The sequence below is a fragment of the Oreochromis niloticus genome, linkage group LG23, assembly GCF_001858045.2.
Source record: "Oreochromis niloticus isolate F11D_XX linkage group LG23, O_niloticus_UMD_NMBU, whole genome shotgun sequence".
Classification (NCBI taxonomy): domain Eukaryota; kingdom Metazoa; phylum Chordata; class Actinopteri; order Cichliformes; family Cichlidae; genus Oreochromis; species Oreochromis niloticus.
The window spans coordinates 42,351,595-42,372,022 of record NC_031986.2 but is presented as its reverse complement, the minus strand read 5'-3'; the positions used below and the strand labels follow the sequence as shown (position 1 = coordinate 42,372,022).

Below are 20,428 nucleotides of genomic sequence, written 5' to 3'. Positions count from 1 at the left end.
CAGATCTGGGAGATCTCCTTGGACACCATCTGTCCTCTCATTAGGAACATGCCCCGATGTTGTCAGACATGCATACAAGCACGTGGAGGTCAAACAACCTTGTGAGTACCACTCACAGATGCTGCAATGAAATATTTGCAAAACGGACCAGCCTGCTGCATCATTTTGTCACTTTGATCTACAGGTTGACAATTGATGTGGCATCCTTTCGTTCCTAATACATTATTCAGCATGATTTTTGTGACCTCACATGTTTTCAAAGTCTTTCTTCAATTTTTTTGAGCAGTGTAGAAGAAGCTGATTACAAGTGTTGGTGCTTGCTTTGATGGAAGCACCAGGACTTGAAGTGACCACCCATCAGTTTAAAGCAGTTTCCTCAATTGGATGTGCAAACTATGTCCTCAAGTGTCTCACCAAAGATGTTTGACAGTTTGTATTGAGAGGTATTTATGGATTTCTTTTTATGTTGAAAGCAACACGCTGAGGATGCTAGCTTGCCAGAGTTGCACATAAACTCTTTGCCATGTGTGCTCTCTGGCTGCACAGGTTCACCGTAAATGTCAAATACATGTTGAGAGTTTACCACCTTCTGAGACAAACCAGCAGTAAAAATATGGACGTTGTATTCAGTGATCTACCACTAGAGAGCGCTCTCAGTCTTGGAAAACATATTGAGTCTGACCACTTCTGACTTATTAAGAACCTTAAGGATCATATTAAGTGTGCATGTGAAGACAAGAAAAGACAAGGTTTCTTCGGGCAGACTCCTTACTCGATCTGCAGATATAAGATAAGCAGAACAAGCTGCTTGAACTTCAAGCAGACTTGCAGTTAAGAGTTATGATGACTTAATACAGGACATACCTCCTGCTTGGATCAACCTACATGCATGAAGATGTGCAGCTGTTTCGTTCTGATAGAACAGTCACGCTGACACATCTTTTCCCTGCATAGCTGTGGGTGAGGCTGTACCTATGTTTAGATATATCTATTGGACTCGTTTTGAACGTATTGGTGTATTATTGGTTAGTTATGTCTCCCGCCTGTTAGTATATTTTATAGTATATTTTATTTGTATTTATTTTTATTTTTTTTTATTTTATTTGTATTTGTTTTTATTATTGTTGCTTCGTTCTGTGAAGCACTTTGGCATACCTGTGGTTTTTAAATGTGCTATATAAATAAAATTGTATTGTATTGTATTAAACACACATTTACAGATGAAGATACTTATTTAGTTGTTTATTTTAATGGATCTCCAAATTTATTTGATTGACTGAGTGACTGATTAATTGGTTACTTTAATGAAATGGCAAATTATGAACAATTTAGGGAAGAAACAAAATCTGAATCAATGTGTTGGCTGATGGCATCTTTCTCTGTTTTCAGTGAGTCAGAGATAAAGCCATAGATTTTTTTCACCTCGGATTCTGTTACAGAGCGTTTCAATTTCTCTGCTTTTAGCTCGTTATTTTTCTCCTGCAAACCTTTCTCCTTTGCGAGCGTGTCGCTCAGCACCTCCTGACTTATAACTAGTCTTATAAGTATTCAGAGTTTCATAAACTTTATTGACTTTCATTGAGAGTAATTTTTTTCTTCAAGGCATCAAGATTATTTTCTCAGCTTATGCTTATATTCCCAAGCTTCTTCATTCAGAACCTTTCTGTAGACCTTCACATGAGTTTTAATTAGGACTTTGCTCTGTGCCTGCATGGTGCCGCCTTCTCCTCAGCTTCTAGTTAAAGGTATCTATCCTTTAAAGTTTGTTCAATCCGCAGCTGATGGTTGACAACATGCATTTGAGCTTCCAATTTGTCATTTTCATTGTGTTTAACCTCACAGAGCCTCTCCTGTATTTACTTTTTCTTTCATTCTTGAAGAGATTCTGGCATTCCCGTCGTAAGGCATCATTGTGATGACTCAAGGCCTCTTTTGACACTGCATTGTTGTGGTTTCTTGCAGAGATTTTGCTCTGGATGTGTCTGTGGATCTCCTGAATCCCCTGTTGTGAAGCTTCATTCTGCTGCTTTTGTGATATCCAGTGAGTTTGGTTGTTCATGCTTGTCCTCGAGTTGCTGGATTTCCCTTTGCATTGCTGTGTTCTGTCTAATTTTCTCTGTGGACTTTTTATTATACCACACATTTCCTCAAAGGCTATATTGTTGTGGACCTCTTCCTCTATGTGCTCAAGTTTATTATTGAGCACCTCATGCTGTTGGTTCATGGCTTCACGTTCTGCTTTAATTTAATTAAAGTCAATTGCCAAGGCTATGTCTTTCAGGCTTTTGTTAAATTTGTTGCTACAGAGTGTGAATTTTATAGTTCAGCTCCTCATTAGCTTTAGAAATTTCATCAGAAAAGCTGTGACTCTGTTGAGAGCATGATTTTGGAGTTGCAGGGTGTCAAGCTGCCAGCTGATGGCTTGCATGCTCACATTAATGGTGCTGTAGCTGGCTGCTTCACCTCTCTGTTCCTGGTGGAGGTCTGTGTTGGCACACCCTGCAGACTCCTGTTGGCTGCAAATCACGTTTTGCTTTCTTAAAGCTGGTCAGTGAAATATGCCTGTCTGTATTATATTTACTACAGCTACATATAAATAATAAGAGACTGATCGCACTCAAAACTGCTTGGTGTCCATAACTGTAACTGTACAATCTCCAAAATGCAAAGCAAGTTTCCCGACAAACATGAATAATAGCTCCACTGATTTTAGCATGTTAACAATTTCCCTGCAGTATTCATGAATGTGTCAGTTTAAGAAGAATCATATTTCTGCAGTATTCTTGGTTTTTTGTATGACAGTCTGCTCCTTGTGCATTGTTCTCCATCTCTATCTTGATGTGTTTGCATTTTGTGTTTCTTGAGTTTTCACTTCAGGTTTCTAGTTTGGTGTGCAGTGTGGTTCATGTAACATGCTTGCCCCTTGTTATAAATAAATCAACATATTTTTTGAAAACATTCAGTTAAATTCAGTTTTATCTTTATAGCACCGATTCACAACAACAGTTTCCTCAACATACTTTATATTGTAATAATGAGACCCAACAATATTACAAAGAAAACCTCCACAATCAGATTATCCCCTGTAAGTGTGGACTTGGTGACAGTGGGAAAGAAAAAACCCCGTTAAACAGTAAGAAAGCTCCAGCAGAACCAGACTCATGGAGGAGCAAAGTTAGGGCATAGTGAGAGAAGAGCAAAACTCACATTGCTGGAAAGAGAAGACACAATTTAATGACATTTAATCATATTTCTGGCTTCTTCTGGCACCTAAAAGAAGCCATCAGGAACAACCAGAAGGGGGCAGAGAAGCTTTAAAATGACTCCAAGTATGCGGCTCTGTTGTTGTTCTGTGTGTTATTGATGTTTACTTTGCACGCTATAACATTTTAATTCATCTGCTGAGTTGATTTTACTGCTTAAAAACGTGTAAAATTCAAATAAAGCTTCAGTGTGTGCATGCAAGATTATCTGCTTAACTCAAGGATGCTGAACTAATATACTTTGGGGGGTAAACGTGGTGTTTGGCATGCAAACAGAGCTAACTGTTAATGAACACTCGTGACTTAAAGCTCTACACACATGACTGCATGCAGACAACAAACCTTGTAATGACTGGCGGTGGGGAAACATCCTGACTGCCTGGGGCATAAAGCACCGTGGCCTGGAGTCCTACTGATGTAAAGTCATGCTAATTTTGCTTCAGTCGCAGGATGCCTTGTAAAACTCTCCCTGGTTTTGTTGGGATGAAAATTCTGAAGCACACTCTTCCTTCTTCCTTCTTCCTTCTTCTTCTTTTTTTTTTTTTTTTTTTTTAAAAAAAAAGGTATTTTAAATCTCAGTGCACTTTTTTCAGCTCTAATTAAAGCAGCAATTGAGTCGTCTCTACTGAACATACATGAAAGGCTTAACACTGGCAAAAGCACAAAGACAAAAAACGTCTTCCTCCCTGTGTTCTGCGCACATGTGCGCAAAAGCTCGGTGCCTGGCGGCGATGAAGAGAAGAGCCAGACGAGGAAGCAAGGAGGAGGGATCAGGAGCAGTGGCGTGGTTTGACCGGAGTAAAGAGTTTATTCTGGATTCTGCGGACGCCTCCGTCACTGTTCAATCGGATGGTCTCTCTCTGGTTTCTCTCTTGATTTGATACCCAAATCAGTTATGTGCGCAAAAGGACGCAGAGCGTCAGAGGTGTGGTGCTCTGAAAGGAGTTCGGATAAAGTGTCGCTATAAGAAACTTACACACCTCCGCTGTCACTGTCATCGCAACACAGGTACGAACCAGGATCCCGGAAGAACTCGTTGTACAGGTTACCCTTTGTTTTTAGAGTTACTTGTACGTTTCCGAGTGAACGAACTCAGATGGACTTGTTTACTTTATTCAAGAAAAAAATTATCTCTCAAAGTTTCTGATTATAAAGTAAATTAGCGGAAAGAAAATGAAGGATCAGAAGAAGAAGAAGCTGTTCGTGGTGGTGGATGTGCTGTGCGTTATAGCTGGTAAGTTAACAACCTGTTCCTTCTATTTAGCACACGGACAATGCGCAAAAGTCGGCAGACGTCGCTGGTGATATCTTTGTGGCTACATCCGTTTCTTCTCATAATTCACATTTGTTTGTGTGTTTTGCACCAATGACAGCAGCTTAGGGTCGCTTGTAGTAATGGGAACTCAGCGGTGTTTGTTTATTTGCACGTTAAACTCGAGCGCGAGTGTTTTTAATCAGACAAAAGGTTTTCTGGATGGCTGCTGATTTAAATCTCTATTGCTGATCCAGCAGCTGGACTGCCACACTCGGGTCTAGCGCTAAATGAGCAGCCTGTCACTCACTTTGTTTATGGAGATCCGGGCTGGGATGATGTCCCGGCCTTAAATGTGACATGCAATTGCACCATGGCAGAACATAAGAGGAAACCTCAGTGTCATCCTCCTCGCAAGGCTGCATGCTCCAAGCTACTCACCAAAAACTTTGCAGGACTTTACAGTGCCCCAGGAAGCTGAATATTTGTTTATGGAAATCTGATACGCGTGTGTGCGCTCCGCTTATTCCACATATTTTGTCTGCCAGGAATCCTCAAAAGACTGTTCCCCACTTCCCACGTTCGGTGCATTTTCGACATTTGACTTTCTGCTGCGCTCGGAAACGGATGTTCTGCGTTTAACTTCAGGCAGAATTCGTTTTTTTTTTTTCAAGAAACAGTATTTTCTGCTGTAACCAAGGAACTAATATGTATCGGATTCGTCTCCTCCCTCCTCTGGATGGTGTCAGAAAATGCACCATATTAACAAACATTGTAGTAACAGCTTTCCTCACTGATGAGTGACTTTTGACATTCACCTTTAAGGTATGGAACATAATTAGGGAGGAAACAATGAATCCATTATTGGAGATTTACATGAACTATATGAAATTACTTAATTGGTGCAGCTGTATCAATAGCTCAGTGCATAATAAAGATAATATTAATGTCACCATGTTACGATTTGCATGATCAAAATAATAATGCACATACTGAACAGACTTTTGGACAGACGTGTGAATATTTTAATAGTTAGCTGAGATTCAAAGGGGGTTTGTTAAAAACATATAAATACAGATGCCTAAATAAATCAATCACTGGGCTAAATCATCTGACAGATGTTTTCATCATAAAGGTAATGATTAGATCAACTTTATCAAACAAAAAACAACAAACATGAAAACTCTGAGCTAACATGTCCGGAATAAGTTGTTTTCAGATGCGGACACAAGGATAATCTACACATGTGGAATATACCAGTGTGGTGGGAGGTTGGTTCACTGTGTTAATGCCAAATGAGCAGGACAGCCATCTGTTTTGCAACGTGTGGTGTTTGGCACCTTGTTTATCACTTGTTTTGTCTCGGTTATACCAACGAGGTACGAAAGAGGAAGGAGTTCAGAACGAAGACTTCCAGGGCCCCAACTCCATCCCGGGCTTTACAAAGAGCTTAGGAGTATTTTCCATCAGTGGGAATATCCACAGACTGCTGAACATGATAAGCCTCACCATTTCGTTGTCACAAGTCTGGGATTAATGTCTGGGTTGGGTTGGTCGGATGGTTGGTCAGATCTCGATGGCTTATCCCACCCTTTTTGCCTTTGCTTTCCCCACTGCCACCCATGTCATTCACCCAAATAATCGTCAAGTCAACCCCAAGCTTATGTGAGGTTTCCCCAGGCGTGTAATAACAACATGATAGAGCTTATAATTATGCTGACCATTAGCCTGTATGGAAACAGAGTGTTGAGTTGGGTTTCTTCTGCATTTTCAGACTGTTTACATTTCTTGAATTTGTGAGCCTTTCAAATCAGCGTCTGCCATTTTCTTCTCTCTGCACTGTTGCTCAGTCGAAGAAATATGTCTCACATTCAGCAGACTGCCTTCATCTATCTTTTGTTCAGGAATCCAAAGGCCAAAATCAATGGTAACATGAAAGAAAGATTTCTTTGGCATGCTCTCTATCTCTTTCACCCTGCCCTGCCCAGGTCAAACTACACTGATAACTGTTGGTATCACATGAATAGATGTGCCTCTGTCTTTTTTTGTTGTGGTTTTTTGTTTAATACAGTCCACAACACAGTTACTGAGCACCTTAATGGATGAATGTGGTGTAAAATAGCTGTTATGTGGTAGTTTACTGATTCCTTCCTACTCGAGGTCTGTCATATTATGTATTATTTGTCTAGTTTAAGCCTCTTGTCTCTTTTTTTTGTGAGGGACATTTGAGGTTGTTGTACTCGTCAAAGATCTACCTCGGTTTTGAATTTCTTGTTTATTGTGAGCTTCTGGCCTCAGTTCTTCATCTATTCTTTCTTCCTCCCTTCCTCCCACTCTCCCTACCCCGTCTGTGTAAGTCTACACTCAGCACAAATAGATGGTGGGTGTTGGCTCAAGAAAGGAAAGACCGGGTTTTAACCTCTCCCTGCCCACAGCTCTGCAGGTGTAATATGTATGTCACAGCTCACATTCCTCAGTTCATGGGTGCTCCTGTTGGAAAAATGAATGACAATTTGAATTGTGAGTAATGTGCTCGATAATACACTAGGTCAATAGACTAAATGGCCTTGGGGCAAGGCACTGCTAACACATTCTTGTTTTCCATGTGTGTACTCGTTATTGTCTGTAAGATTGTGACAAACCTGTTCTGTGTCATTGATTGCTGACCCACTTACAAAGTGTGTTATGTATGTATTGTACAGTATGTAAAAGTTCCTTTTTTTCTTTTTAACCTTCAGAAACACGCCTGCATTTCTTAAAATGGTGTTAGAGTCCATCCATCCATCTCTTCTGCTTATTCTAATAAGGGGGGCTGGAGCCTATCCCAGAGATTTACAGTATTTTATTATTTTGTTTTCAGTGAATTGTATACTTGTCACTCATCACTCTGCATTTGTTGGTTTCTTTTGCATTTCACGCCTAAAGAACAATGGCAGCAGGGACTTTGATTTTCACCTGCACATATCAAATTGTTCTCAGTATTTTATATGAGCACAATCACATTGCCACATACAATAGCGCTTGCTCACAGATTCCCACAGCAGGAAAACTACCAGATTTTCTACGCATTTCCTTGCATTTTTTACTCTTAATGCACTCTGTCCCCTTGTTGTGTTGCTTGCCAACCCTGGTTAGTTTGTCGGTGAAGCCATCCAGCGGCGTCTCCTGGGAGCCGGGCCTCTCTTGTGGTTTTTGTTGGTAAGACTGATTGGCTTGAGTCCTCAGAGCAAAGCTATGAAGATGCTTGATGGGAATGGTTTTCCTTAGGAGAGCCATGTCATGGAAACTGAAGCCCTTTTAAACAAACAGACACGTTCCACTGAGAGAACTTATTAGAACTTATAATTATTTTGAGTGTGGAATTCAGGTATTTTATAGGCATGCATTGATTATTTTTCACAGTTTGTTTCTACAGTTTTTTAAGTTTTTATTTGTATGTTCTTTTATGTCGTTCTGCCATATCGAAATCCAATATTCTATTTTCCTGTATATTTCTTGGTGTTTATTACAGGGTACCTACTGCTCTTTGCAGATCTACGTTATTATTTTGGACTTTACCAGAGCTTAGCATGATTCACAGCTCAAAATAATCTTTGTTTTGGTGCAACCCCTCAATTCGTGCACTCTGGATTAAGCTCTTTTAGCACTTCTCTCCTCAGGTAACCTTTATTTCTGAATGATGAACAGCAGGTGTTTGGGGCTGCTGTGCTCACTGCCAGAGCTGTCACTGACATCATATAAAACCTCAAGTATAAAAAATGTAAACAGCGCTCTTTGATCACTAGAAAAAGATACGAGCTGTAAAGAAGCCAAACGCAGTCTAAAAGACATGTTTCTTGTTAATGTCGAGCCAAACTAGATTTTAAGGACTAATCCAAACAAACTGGCAACGTATAAAGGCAACATCAAATATATACAGGATAAAGTACGACACAGCAAGGCAGCAGCAGCTTATTTAGTAAGGTCAGGATCATTCATTGTAGCTGCACACATCAGACTGCCTTTTAACTCCTCCCGCAGGCCTTTCTGGTTTAGGTCGAAACCTGTGTGGCCTATTTCTTTGATCCCCTCCAAACCCAGACTCTTTGATTGCTCACCCAGATTTAGCTGCTCTCCCACCATTCGCACAACCTCGCCTGCCGCCATGTCTCCTTCTGCTCTGCTTGAAGCTAAGCATGCGTAAATGATGGACGGAGTGAAACAGTGGGATTAAAAATAAAGAATGGACCACAGCAGCAGCAGGATTTGGTGTGACTGGTGAAGTTGGGCGTTCCTCATGTGAATTAGAATTCCAGAGGCCTACGCCGGCAGAGGTTGTAGGCTCAGCACATACCTTCCACATTAGTCAGTCCAGCTTGGAGGGGAGACAGTGAGAAGGAGAAAGAGCTTAGGCTGGTTTTTTAACTGCAACACATCTTCTTGAACATGACCTGTTTTGACATAAAAACATGTTTGAATTGGAGGGAACAAACGAAGGAGAGAAATTTTTATTCAAAGGAATAAAAAGTGGAAACACTCCAGCTAAAAGAAAGGGGGGGAAAGCCTCCCTCTGTCCTCATCCACACTGGGTGGAATTGGAAGCAGTCAGGGATGGAGTAAATGACTAAAGAGTGACACAGATTTCTAAGAAGTGGTGAAATGTGAGATTAAACTAGAACTGGCAACAGGTCGAAAAGAAGGCTAGAAATACAATAAGAAGAAGGTGACCTTCACGCTGCAAAGACAGGAAACCAAAGTGGAAGGAATTAGATGGAAGGGCAAATGTTCCAGCTGCGACCCCGAAGGAAAGTTTTAGGCCCAGCAGGGCAGCCTAAGGGCATGGGAACACCCATCTCACACCACACACAGGCTATGCACTCTTTAGGTATGCATAATAAAAACCCAGACTGTATGTTTTTCAAATTAGGGAACATAATTGTCCATCCGTGTGGTTATGCAAGTGCAGCAAGTCATGTCAGAGAAACCACGGTGAGTAGGTGTCAGTTATTCTCAAACTGTGACTTCCAGATAATCATGGCAGTTTGACTCAAGGGACCACAGCAGAAAAATGGACCCTGTACAGCAAATACATGTAGACATGAAAAGGAGGGAAGGGAAATGAAGGAAAAAGACCTAAGCTAGCAGAGAGAGAGAAAGAGAGGATGTGACAGGCCTTGAATGTCAGCACCAGAGTGCGATTGTGGTCCAAATGGTCCTGCATAATTGCACATCTGCCAGCTAAATAAAGCATCACCCAGTGAGGCCTCTATATTTACAACAGAGGGAGAAGTGTGTGGGAGGACACTGTGATCGACTGAGTGACAGAAAGAGAAGAATGAATGGCTTTTAGCATGACAGAGAAACGGGAGGAGAGGATGTGATTCAGCAGCGGTGGAAAGAATGAACATGCCGGTGTTGTTCATGTATCAATTAATGCAGAAATCTCCCTCTGACTGAGCTGGTTTCTGCAAACAGTCATTCTCAGTTACTCTCATATAGCTTCATGTTGCTCTAGTATGTAGCAGTGGGAGTCACCAAGGTATTACTGCAAAGTGGAACCAAAGACTCCAAAGTGAACCTTCTTTAAACGGAGGCAGAGGGACTCCACATTAGAGGCTCAGGCAGGAGCGTTTCCTGGCCACATTTTCCCTCAATCTTTGGAGGAAACATTCAAAAACAAGGCTTTCCTGCACGCTAAAGAAATAAGTCTACTCTTTTTATCATTACTTCCATGTATTCTGTGTTCTTTCAGATTTTCTCAACAGAAAAATCTCCAGCAGAGTCAGAGACACTGCTCGGTCTTTAAGTGGAGGCAGCTCTGGAGCAATGTCAGTTTGGGTTGTGGGATTGTCTCGTGGTATGCTGGAGGCCTATTTTGTGTGCCGATGGGTCTAATTTTGTCTGAAAACTGTGTTGGAGTATGTCTGCTTTTCCAGAGACTGGCTGGTTTGTTTCTTGCAGATATTACACGCAGGGGGACTGCTCATGAGACACACTCGCGAACACACCTCAGGGCGTACCATTTATTTTGCCCATGAGAGCAGTCCAGACTCCTTACATCATTTTATTTCTGCCTTTTCCCCTCTTTTCATCTGAGCTTCTGATTTATGACTTAAAAGTTAAAGTCAGGTGTCAGCTGAATTAGTGCTTCATGGATGAAAACAGACGTGAAAAATTAATACTTTTTTTACAAGTCAGTGGGGCTTTTTTAAGACCTGCAGGCTGACTTCACTCAGTCCATAAACTCTGTGTCCTGTTAAGAGGATTTAGTAAGTATTAAAAAACATAAAAGATATTGAGCTGATGAGATGAATACATTTTTGCAGGCAGTAGAATAATGGTGATGATGGAAGTGCAAAAGCTGTTTAGCCTTGTGTGAATTTGTGTGATATTTCATTAGCTGGCACATCATTTTAAAGGGTTTTTTCCTCCTTAATTCTTCTCCTGCTTTGCTGTGATTAATGGCCTCGTTCTACCATGCGACTCCAGCATAGAAATAATTATGTTGTACTGCTGCTTGACATTTACCATTCTGTGTTAGGTAAATAAACATTTCTCTAGAGTTTGTCTTGGCCAATCTTATAAAAACCTTTCAAAATTGGTTTTATGTAATCATGGAGGTAGGTTTCATTTAAATCTGACTCTGATTTGAGTGCAACTATTTTTTCCTGACTCCACAGAGAAATAAAAAGTAGTAGTTGTTGGGTTTTTTTAAGTTTGCTCCATTCTTTCCAGCTGGAAGCAGGATACAGATGGATAAGCTGCCACCCAAAAGCCACATCAGTAAATCCGCATCAGCGAGCTCCCCTGTGGTGCTTCAGACAGGATGTTAGTTAAATATAAGAGACTGTATTACACTACAGTTATCACAGACAGGATTTGGTGGCTGCAACAGGAAAATGTGTGGAATAGGACTTTAAAATCCTGGTTTACCACATCCTGCACACTGGGGTCCTGTGCTCATGCAGTGATTGGTGGGAATCTGCCACACAGTGAAAGGTGACAACCAGCTGCTGCTTGTAATGATATTGGTATTAGTAAGGGGGAGGTGGTTGGTAAATGCACTTAAACTGCCTGTAGGCACTAACATTACTTAAAAATTTATGGTTGCTGCATGTAACAATAGTTGCATGTTTTGGAAAGTGTTTCTGATTGTTTTGCGCATAGTGGGAAACCTTCCCAGGCCCTCCCAAGGGTACTTTGATTAGAAAGACTAGTCTGGCAAAAGGCTTTTAAATAAAGTTACTTTGTGACTGAACACTGTCTATGATGAAGCTAACATCTCTACTTTTTTTCTTTCAGTGTTTGTCTAGTCTAAATCCAGCTCCATCAAGGCCAGGTCAGCACGAGTCAAAGCACAATCATGTGTTTATCCAATTGAGCACTATTGTTTATTCTGCTCTCAGCACAAAGCTTCTATTTTGCTGCTGCCTTTGCTCACTGAGCCCATAAAACCCTTTGTCCACAGGTGTGCAGGCGACATGTCACTAAATCCCATCTCATCCTGTATCACCTTCGACATAGAGAGATAAGATCAAGTGCATGTTATTCTTCTTCTGTCATCATACGTGGCCTGTTGCCGAGAATATTGAACAATAGCGAGGGGTATTTCTAAGAATTTAACTGAGTTGTTAAATGTATTAAAGTGACAGTTTTCGGGTCCACTTACAAACTAAGTAGTGCTTTTCTTTGTGACAGTGTTCATGCATTTGCAGTAGGCTGTTCTCCTGTATCTGTCATGAGGTGGAATTAAACATGGAATTAACAGAGCATTTATCTCAGCTGAATCCCAATCCGCCTTCCAGTTGTATATTTTCCTTTAGTTTCAGTCTTAATGGTCTCTCATCAGTCAGGCTCACTGGAAGTCTTCCTAGAATTATGTCAAAGGCAGACTTTTTTTTTTGCTTTTAAATGGGAGGGGTGCACAGTTCATTTACACAGAAATTTAATGCTATTGGTGAGTGAACTTTTCAAGTTCTTGCGATGCTTTTGCATTGCTGTTTTTCTTGCATTTCGCATGCAGGCGCTTGGTATTTTCACAGTGGGCCCAAGACTGTCTGCCTTCTATGGATAGCAGTAGTGGGTATTAGGGTGGAGAACACATTCCTTACTAGGGCTGGAACACTTGATCATTTTCAGCCATTTGTCAGTTGATTGTTTAGTCTTTGACTTCTCTAATGAATGTCAGAAATACCTGTAACCCTATAAAACTACAAATTTGCAGTGCCATGTAAGGGACAAAAGATACCTATTCCCTGCATTTCTAGGATGTTATGTGTCATATACGTGCTATATAATATGTCCAACCAATAACTGGATAATGTATTAGTGATTTCTTGAACATTAATAACTTTACTATTCCCATCAACAAGCCCAAGTTTGGATCAAATACCTCTAGTTTCTGCACCTGTGCATATAAGGACTTTGTCCCACATATTCTCTATATCTCCCTACAGTCATTCGTCACCACTCTGCATTGTAGCCTTTAAAGGGGATAGCCAAAGACAGCTAGTAGAAGCTCATTTTAATTAGGTCACATTGGTAAGAAGCAGAAATAAGTATCAACTGTTTTTCATTAGTACACACTTTAACTAAGCGTCTTAAATTCTTCACATTCTGAAATGTGCTTGTAGGTGAGTGTCTGTTAGACAGAGAGGAAGATGGGGAGCGTGTGGTTTAAGAATGGAGTTTTCTGAACCTCTCGAGGACATCATTCGTTCTCTGGGGAACTGTAAGCAGCTATATTTGGGCTTATTTTGCACACAGCCACATGCCTCCAGGAATTTGTGTACAGTCTTTTAACTGTTTATATTGTACACATGGGTATATGTCTGATGTCTGATCTTTTTTTTTCTTTTTGCATATGCTCATGAATATAAAATCTATTTCCCACTGTGTATTTTTGCCTACATTTAAAGCACAAAATCTGTTTCTCCTTGTGGGTTGTTTTCATCCTTGTGAACTTAGCATTTATCCTTGAAAAAAAATTTCATGCCCCAAGTTAGGACATGAGGTAATGTCTGAAAAATACAGAAAAATAGCCAAATGTGTTTTTCTACCTCATTTTTCTTTGATTTAAAAGTACATTAACTGGGATCAGGGATCCTCTAATCCATATCCTGTGCCGCCCAATCACGACCAAAGCCCAGGGACTTCTGTTACATCACAGTCAAACACCTATGCATCCATCTCATCCCAGCAAGAGCGAAATTTATCCAAATATGCAATTAGTCTAACATAATAAGACTGTTCATCTGGTTTGTTTTCCCTCCAGCGGCACTGCCTTTCATCATTATGACCATTGTCTCCAAGCCTTACCAAAGAGGCATTTACTGCAATGATGACAGCATCAAGTATCCCCTAAAACCAGACACCATCACCCCCGGTATGCTGGCTGCTGTCACCATCTGCTGCACTCTCGTCATTGTAAGTTTAACAGGAAGTTTCATGATATTGTTTTAGCCGACTTTACTCATTTGACATGATCCCATGGTCTTTCTTAAATAAATGATTGCACTTTGACAGAACTTGACAATGAGCTGATTTAGAAGTAGGAGAAGACATTTTATGTAATGGAGGAAAAACGTGAAAAAAACAAATAATCTTTCATTTTTTATTCTCTCTCCTCAGATCTCATCTGGAGAGGCTTATCTGGTCTACAGAGAGAGGATTCAGTCTAATACACAGTTCAATCAGTATATAGCTGCACTCTACAAGGTAGTAGGCACCTTTTTGTTTGGAGGAGCTGTCAGCCAGTCACTTACTGACCTTGCAAAGTACACTATTGGGCGTCCAAGGCCAAACTTCATGGCAGTATGTGCACCGAAAGTCTGCTCAGGATACATGTCGGTGATCAACTGCACTGGGAGTCCTGTGGATGTCACCGAGTCCAGGTAGGAGGGAAAGAACTTCCATCAGTTTCTTTATAGAGGAAACAAGAAGCTCATACTAATTACACAGATTGTAACATACTGTAAAACAAAAAAATCAGGCATTGTCAGTGAAAAGGAGGTCTAACACATTTTACATGATATTGATGCTACAAAATGCTACTGTACAAATATCCTGTGTAAAGCAGTTACATCTGAATTGTGTTTTTCTCTAGATTGTCCTTCTATTCTGGTCACTCCTCTTTTAGCATGTACTGCATGCTTTTCCTAGCGGTAAGTACAGAACATGAGCTTCAAGAAATAAAGCCTATCTCTCTGTACAGTTAAAAATAAATAAATAAAAAACTCCCAAAGCTCTGGGCTCCTTTAAGAGCATTCTCATGCATTTAGATCTGTACTCAGAGACATAAAAGGGAAAAGTGGAGTCCAGGGGAAGAATGTAGTGAGACAAATGATCTGGAATAGTCTGCAACCCATTTCCCAGCAATGATGAAGGCAAAGCACTGCTCTGACCTGTCTTCCAGGCCTATTCAGCTCATTCCACTTGGCCCCATCTCTTTGTTTTAAAAGGCACCACAGCTAGACAGCAAGCTCCAAGCAAAGCAGCTTTTATTTTTTCAGTTCCAAGAAAAGAGCATCCAGCTAGTGTCCATTCCTGTCTTTGGCGCTCTCTGTTTTGCCAGGCATATGCTGCAACCAGACATAGAGCTCAGCTGTGACATCCAGCCCTTGTCCTCTGGGCTGCCTTGAAAGAGTACGCTCTAGTGTTGAATGCAGTGTAGCTGTACGGCAATGCCAATTTTTACACCTTTAACAGCAGCCGAGCAGAATTTTTATACTATTGCCAGATTCATATTTTGTTGGCATCTGTGCTTTCTAGCATAAATGTCGTTTGAGTCTGTGGAGAACATAAATTAGATTTGTACTCAACACCTTTTTAAAGTTAAATGTAACTTGAGAGGTGCCAGCTACTGTTTTCACTGCAAACTCAAGCACCAAAGTCATAGGCTTTATTTTTAGGATCCAACCAGTATCTTGATAGTGCTGTAGTTCAAGCACATTTAGAAATGGCAGAAATTTCCCAACTTTCCTGTTTTGTTAGCATATCACATTGCAGTTATGATGTATGATGCAGTGTTGCCATAATATAATTGGTGACTATGCTGTTATGTATTGGTGTGATAACCTTTTTAAGTTCCAGCAGTGCTAATAGCATCATTGCTCTCTTTTCCCTCTCTGTTTCCACCTCCAGCTTTACGTGCAGGCGAGATTTGTGGCAAAGTGGGCCAGACTTCTCCGTCCCACCATCCAGTTCTTCCTGGTGGCCTTCGCGGTTTATGTGGGCTACACCCGAGTCTCTGATTACAAGCACCATTGGAGCGATGTGCTGGTGGGGCTGCTGCAGGGAGCGCTTGTTGCTCTGCTAAATGTGAGTCTCCACGGCAACGTCCTACAAGATAAATGCTACAAAAATTAGTGATTTTATAGTAACACAGCCATTACTTTTAAAAGCTTATGCATGGGAACTTTTGGCAGTTTTTTTTTTACTTCTCCTCTTGAGAATTTATGATCACATGGAGACTTTTTTTTCATTACAGTTTTTGTACCACCAGCTTCCTACCTGATGACATATTAACTTTGCATCTTAGCCCTGTGGTTTCCAAGTGCTGGAAAGGCAAACAGGGGTGTGACTGTCCAAATCATAAAAATGACATTTAGTGGAAATGTTAGCAGAATAGCTCAAAACATATTTTTTGCCATATATTTTATTCCCAAAGTTAAAAGCCATGTAGAGAGGAAGTACGATTAGAGTGAAGTGTGACAGCAGCATGGTGTGTCTTGATACAAACCCACATGCTCACAGCTGGCAGGTAACAAGTCCATTCACCTCCTTCATCCAGCTGGGCTTCTTTATTGTTTGGCCACTTCCCTGTTTTGATTGAACCACTGTCAGCTCTGCCTTGTGGAAATTCTGGAGTGGTAGAGCGTGTGTTTGTGTGTCTGTGTGTGTCCATGCATGATTAATTGGGATGTGAGCCTGCACCTTTGGCCTTCATAGTGCTGCACGCAATTAGAGACCCTCCTGGGCATAGGATTTTATGGTCTGCAGGGGTTGTGCCTGCTCTCTGTGTGTTCCTCTCTGATGTGTGTGAGAGTCTGTGTTAGTGTGTCATTTAACAGCTGTTCACAGTCCTCTCCAGACATGTGTAATCACAGTTTCCAGCTCTGCCCGTACCTCCTCAGTGTCCCTTACTTGTTTATACTCCAATCTCTGTAGCACAAATAATTTTCTAAGTGACCTGCAATCTTGTCTGGCTTCCTTTTTTTGTCCCCTCTTAATCTCTGCTTTCCTCTCCTCTGCAGGTGCACTTTGTGTCGGGTTTCTTCGAGAAGTGTCCTAAACGTTCCAAGAGGCCTGGCACTCGCGATAGTGAGGAACCAGAAAGGAAACCCAGCGTGCAGATTGCAGACTCTGAGAACAGCAACCATTACAACTACCACAGTCGTGGCACTGTGTGATAGTGGACTTAGGAACAAAGACTACAAACCTGCAGACCCCAAACCTGTGTGATAGCGTCAAATCCAGGGGCTTCAACCTGGTTAGATCAGGTAATAACCTGGGTTATATGCAATCCTGACTCTTCAGGATGCCTTCTGTCCTGGAACTGTGTTAAATTTCAATGTTTTGGTGAATTCTGCAATTGGCCCTTTGTATTTGTGTTTAAAAAAAGAAAGGAAAAGCTCGACTTCTGGCCAATAACTTCCAACCTCTTCTCTCTGCATCAACCACTCACTTTCCACCTGCTCCACTGGACTGAGGGATGCAGCCCATCCCTAGGCACCCGAGACACAACCATGACACTTTTCTCCTGTAAGAGAGAAAGAAGCATATTTTTAAGCTATCATTATTAACGGTAAAGCAAAAAAGCTGCATTAACTGAAACATCACAAACCAAATGTAACATGGGTAACATACCTATTGTTACCTGTGTTAGCAATGGAGGTTACAATAGCTATAAGCTTCCAGTGTCTTTTTCCAGCACACTGACAAAAAAATGTCAGATAAAAGTCTCTCTGCCTTTGGGTTGATACATATTCTACTTTCTTTACTCATTACTTGCAAATTAGGGTTGTTATTATTATGCGGTATGCACGTTATCTGTTCCAGAAAGGATCAGTGACAGCACCTAAATTTCAGTTATACAGAGTGAATGCAGTGATAACCTGAAAGTGCCTGAAAAGTGCCGAAAACTGCACGAGAATCTGGGCACGGTTTCAGAATTCAAAGCAGCTATTTCACTTCCAGTGAGTTCTTTAATTTTAACTAAAACTACAGTGATTAATGGAGCTTTAACATTAGAGTTTGTGAAAGTAGAAAACCAAATTTGTCTAGAATAATTGTAAAGAGAAGAATGTTCAGACAGGAATGTTTCTAAGTGTTGGTGGATTCATGTCATTTTATTGGACCTACAGTAGAAGAATACTGACTTTCTGACTGTCGGTTAACTTATTTCCTATATAATGCCATCCTGTTGACAGCATGTCTCAAAAGCTAAAATACAGGTTTTTTCCTGGCAGTCGACCAAATCGTGGCGTCCGTCTCACCTCATTCAACAGAAATCTATGGATCTTGCTGCCTGTTTGATGAACACATTTTTAAAAGGCTTGAGTAAATATTACCCGAATTAACAATGTTGTTATAATTTTTTTATTACATTGCTGAGTTTGTGGTGATTTTTCTTTGGCTCTGGCTAAAATCTTATTGGCTTGTGGCCCTAAAAAAATCCTGAAACGTTAGCTATAGACCATCCAGAGCTGCTTAGATGGGCTGTAGAGCCGGTTTACCAACGTGGGAAACAAGAACATCCAGTAATATTTCATAACTGCCGTACAAACAGATCTGGGTCTCTGCTAGAACAAACATTTTGTTTTTAAAGTGGCTAGACAGGTTTACCAGCTGGCGACACACTAATTAGATTAGTACTCATTCATGTTGGCAGACTTCATTAACTGTCATGTGATTTCACTGATTTAATTACGTTTAGCATGAAACTGAGCTAAGGTGAGGACATATCGAATCTTCAGCTTTTAGGCTCATGTCCAGACTGGAGAGGCTGTCGACATTAGTTTCTGAAATGTAAACATGTAATTGTGGATTAGGTTAATGATTTATTTATCCCCTATGTGAAATGGACTGCAGTAGCAGACACCATTGATGCCTGTAGCTTTTATTTCTGCTGGACTTGATGTGTCATACCACTACTATACAATCAATCAAATATTAAGAAACGTTGCCTCTATCTTGTGTCCCTTTTTCACTTTTTTTTCTAATTTTTTGTTATTTTGTTTAGCAAATAGTAATCAAAGATGGACGAGACAGCCATTTTGAAAATGGTTCATAAGTTATTTTGAATATAAAATGTTCTTTATGTACTTTTATAAGGTTGGAAGAGCCAGCTCTAAGGTATTTTGTGCAATCACCCCAGCTTGCCACTATGAGCCACAAATACTGTATCCATGAATGCTATAAGACATGTTTTTAAGTTTTGTGAAGGACATGTGTGTGTTTATACACCTATATTTGAAACAAATAAAAAACAACAACAAAAAGAATAATTAATATATAACTTGTACGCTTTTATTTCAAATGTAGGGACGTTTTAGTCTTACCTGTACAGTGTGCTTTGGCCCGGGATTTCTCAGACTGGTGCCTGTTGGATTTGCTACACAAACAAATCCAATTCCAGGTCCAGACGGATGCCAGATGCCTTGGCACAGCTCTTAAATGGCTGCTGTAATGATAAAGAGTTACATACCCAGCTGTGTATTTGAAGCTTGTAACACTGCTCTGGTTCCACTTCAAACACTGGTCCATGTTCCTTTTCCCCTTCCTGTGCTGATGAATGGTGTGCATAAGATCTCTTGTGTAGATCTTGTACAGCGTATAAACAAGCACAGGGATGATGGACAATAGATCAGACAGACCACAAACCTTAAAGGCTGATGGACTTGGTGAGAAAAGAACACAGAGGGAATCTTAACTGGCAGTGATTGTGAGGCCCCAAAGCTGTGCTGTAGTGGGGGTGGGGTATCCTATGGCAAACCTTGGTCTACAGGGATTTCCACACATTTAAAGTGCACATTTACAACAAGAAGCATCTGGAAGTGGTTGCACGGATGTGCAATGCTCTGCATGTGCTTGCTACTTATATCTAAATGATCTGTATATAACTCAACCTGACGAATGGCAGAAAATGAGGATGAGGGTGTAGAGGTATCATGGTGTTCGACGCCCCTCCAGCTTTTTGGAAACTAAAGTTCTCAGCTGGCGAGATGTCTCCATGTGTATGCTTTATTGGTTTAATACTTTAGATTTGATACTTTTGTTTATATATCGACTTGTGCCTGTGGTTCATGTTGTGTTTGCTTGTGTGTAACCTATAGATTATATCTATAGTCTTTAAAGCAGCAAATTTTAAATAAAGTTATAATTTACACTTCAAACGTATTGTTGGAATGTATCTCTTTAGCATGACTGATGTTATGTTACAAACAGACCTGACTATGGAAAGTGTTAACAATAAGATTTGATGCTTCATAGATTTTATATATAATATAGATATTTCCATGCTTTATAAAGGCATTACTAGAGTTATGTGAAAGAATCGGTCACAAGGTCACATAAAGGTACTGAGCCATAATACATACTGTTAATATTTCATATGTTCTCAGTATTATATAGGCCAGTTTTGACTCAAGAATTACTAATAATGATTGTGTGTAATTAATCTTAAATTAGAGATCTATTTGAAATATTGGATATTGAAATGTCAGTCCCTCTGACTTTAGTAATGATTAATCCTTATTTAAAGTTTCAGAGACAAGAGATGGCATCTATCATTAAATTTCCCAGACCTCTACTGCTCAGTTCACTTCTGTTCAATTCAGTTTTATTTATATAGCATCAAATCACAACAACGGTTGCCACAAAGTGCTTTATATTGTAAGGACCCTACCATAATAGAGAGAAACCCCCAATTAAC

The 20,428-nt window shown here is 40.4% G+C and overlaps 1 protein-coding gene across 2 annotated transcripts; it reads left to right on the top strand.

The window, feature by feature from the left end:
* Window positions 1-4,004: 4,004 nt before the first annotated feature.
* Window positions 4,005-19,889, top strand: plpp2b (phospholipid phosphatase 2b). 2 transcript variants are annotated; one of them, XM_025903220.1, is made up of 6 exons: window positions 4,005-4,271; window positions 13,769-13,920; window positions 14,125-14,387; window positions 14,600-14,657; window positions 15,637-15,813; window positions 16,749-19,889. In XM_025903220.1, the coding sequence occupies exons 2-6, from the start codon at window positions 13,789-13,791 to the stop codon at window positions 16,902-16,904; spliced, it is 786 nt and encodes a 261-aa protein (XP_025759005.1). In that variant the 5' UTR covers window positions 4,005-4,271; window positions 13,769-13,788; the 3' UTR covers window positions 16,905-19,889. The 2 variants fall into 2 exon arrangements, with proteins under 2 accessions (XP_025759005.1, XP_003440093.1); XM_003440045.5 differs by having other exon boundaries at window positions 4,005-4,497.
* The last annotated feature ends 539 nt before the right edge of the window (window positions 19,890-20,428 follow it).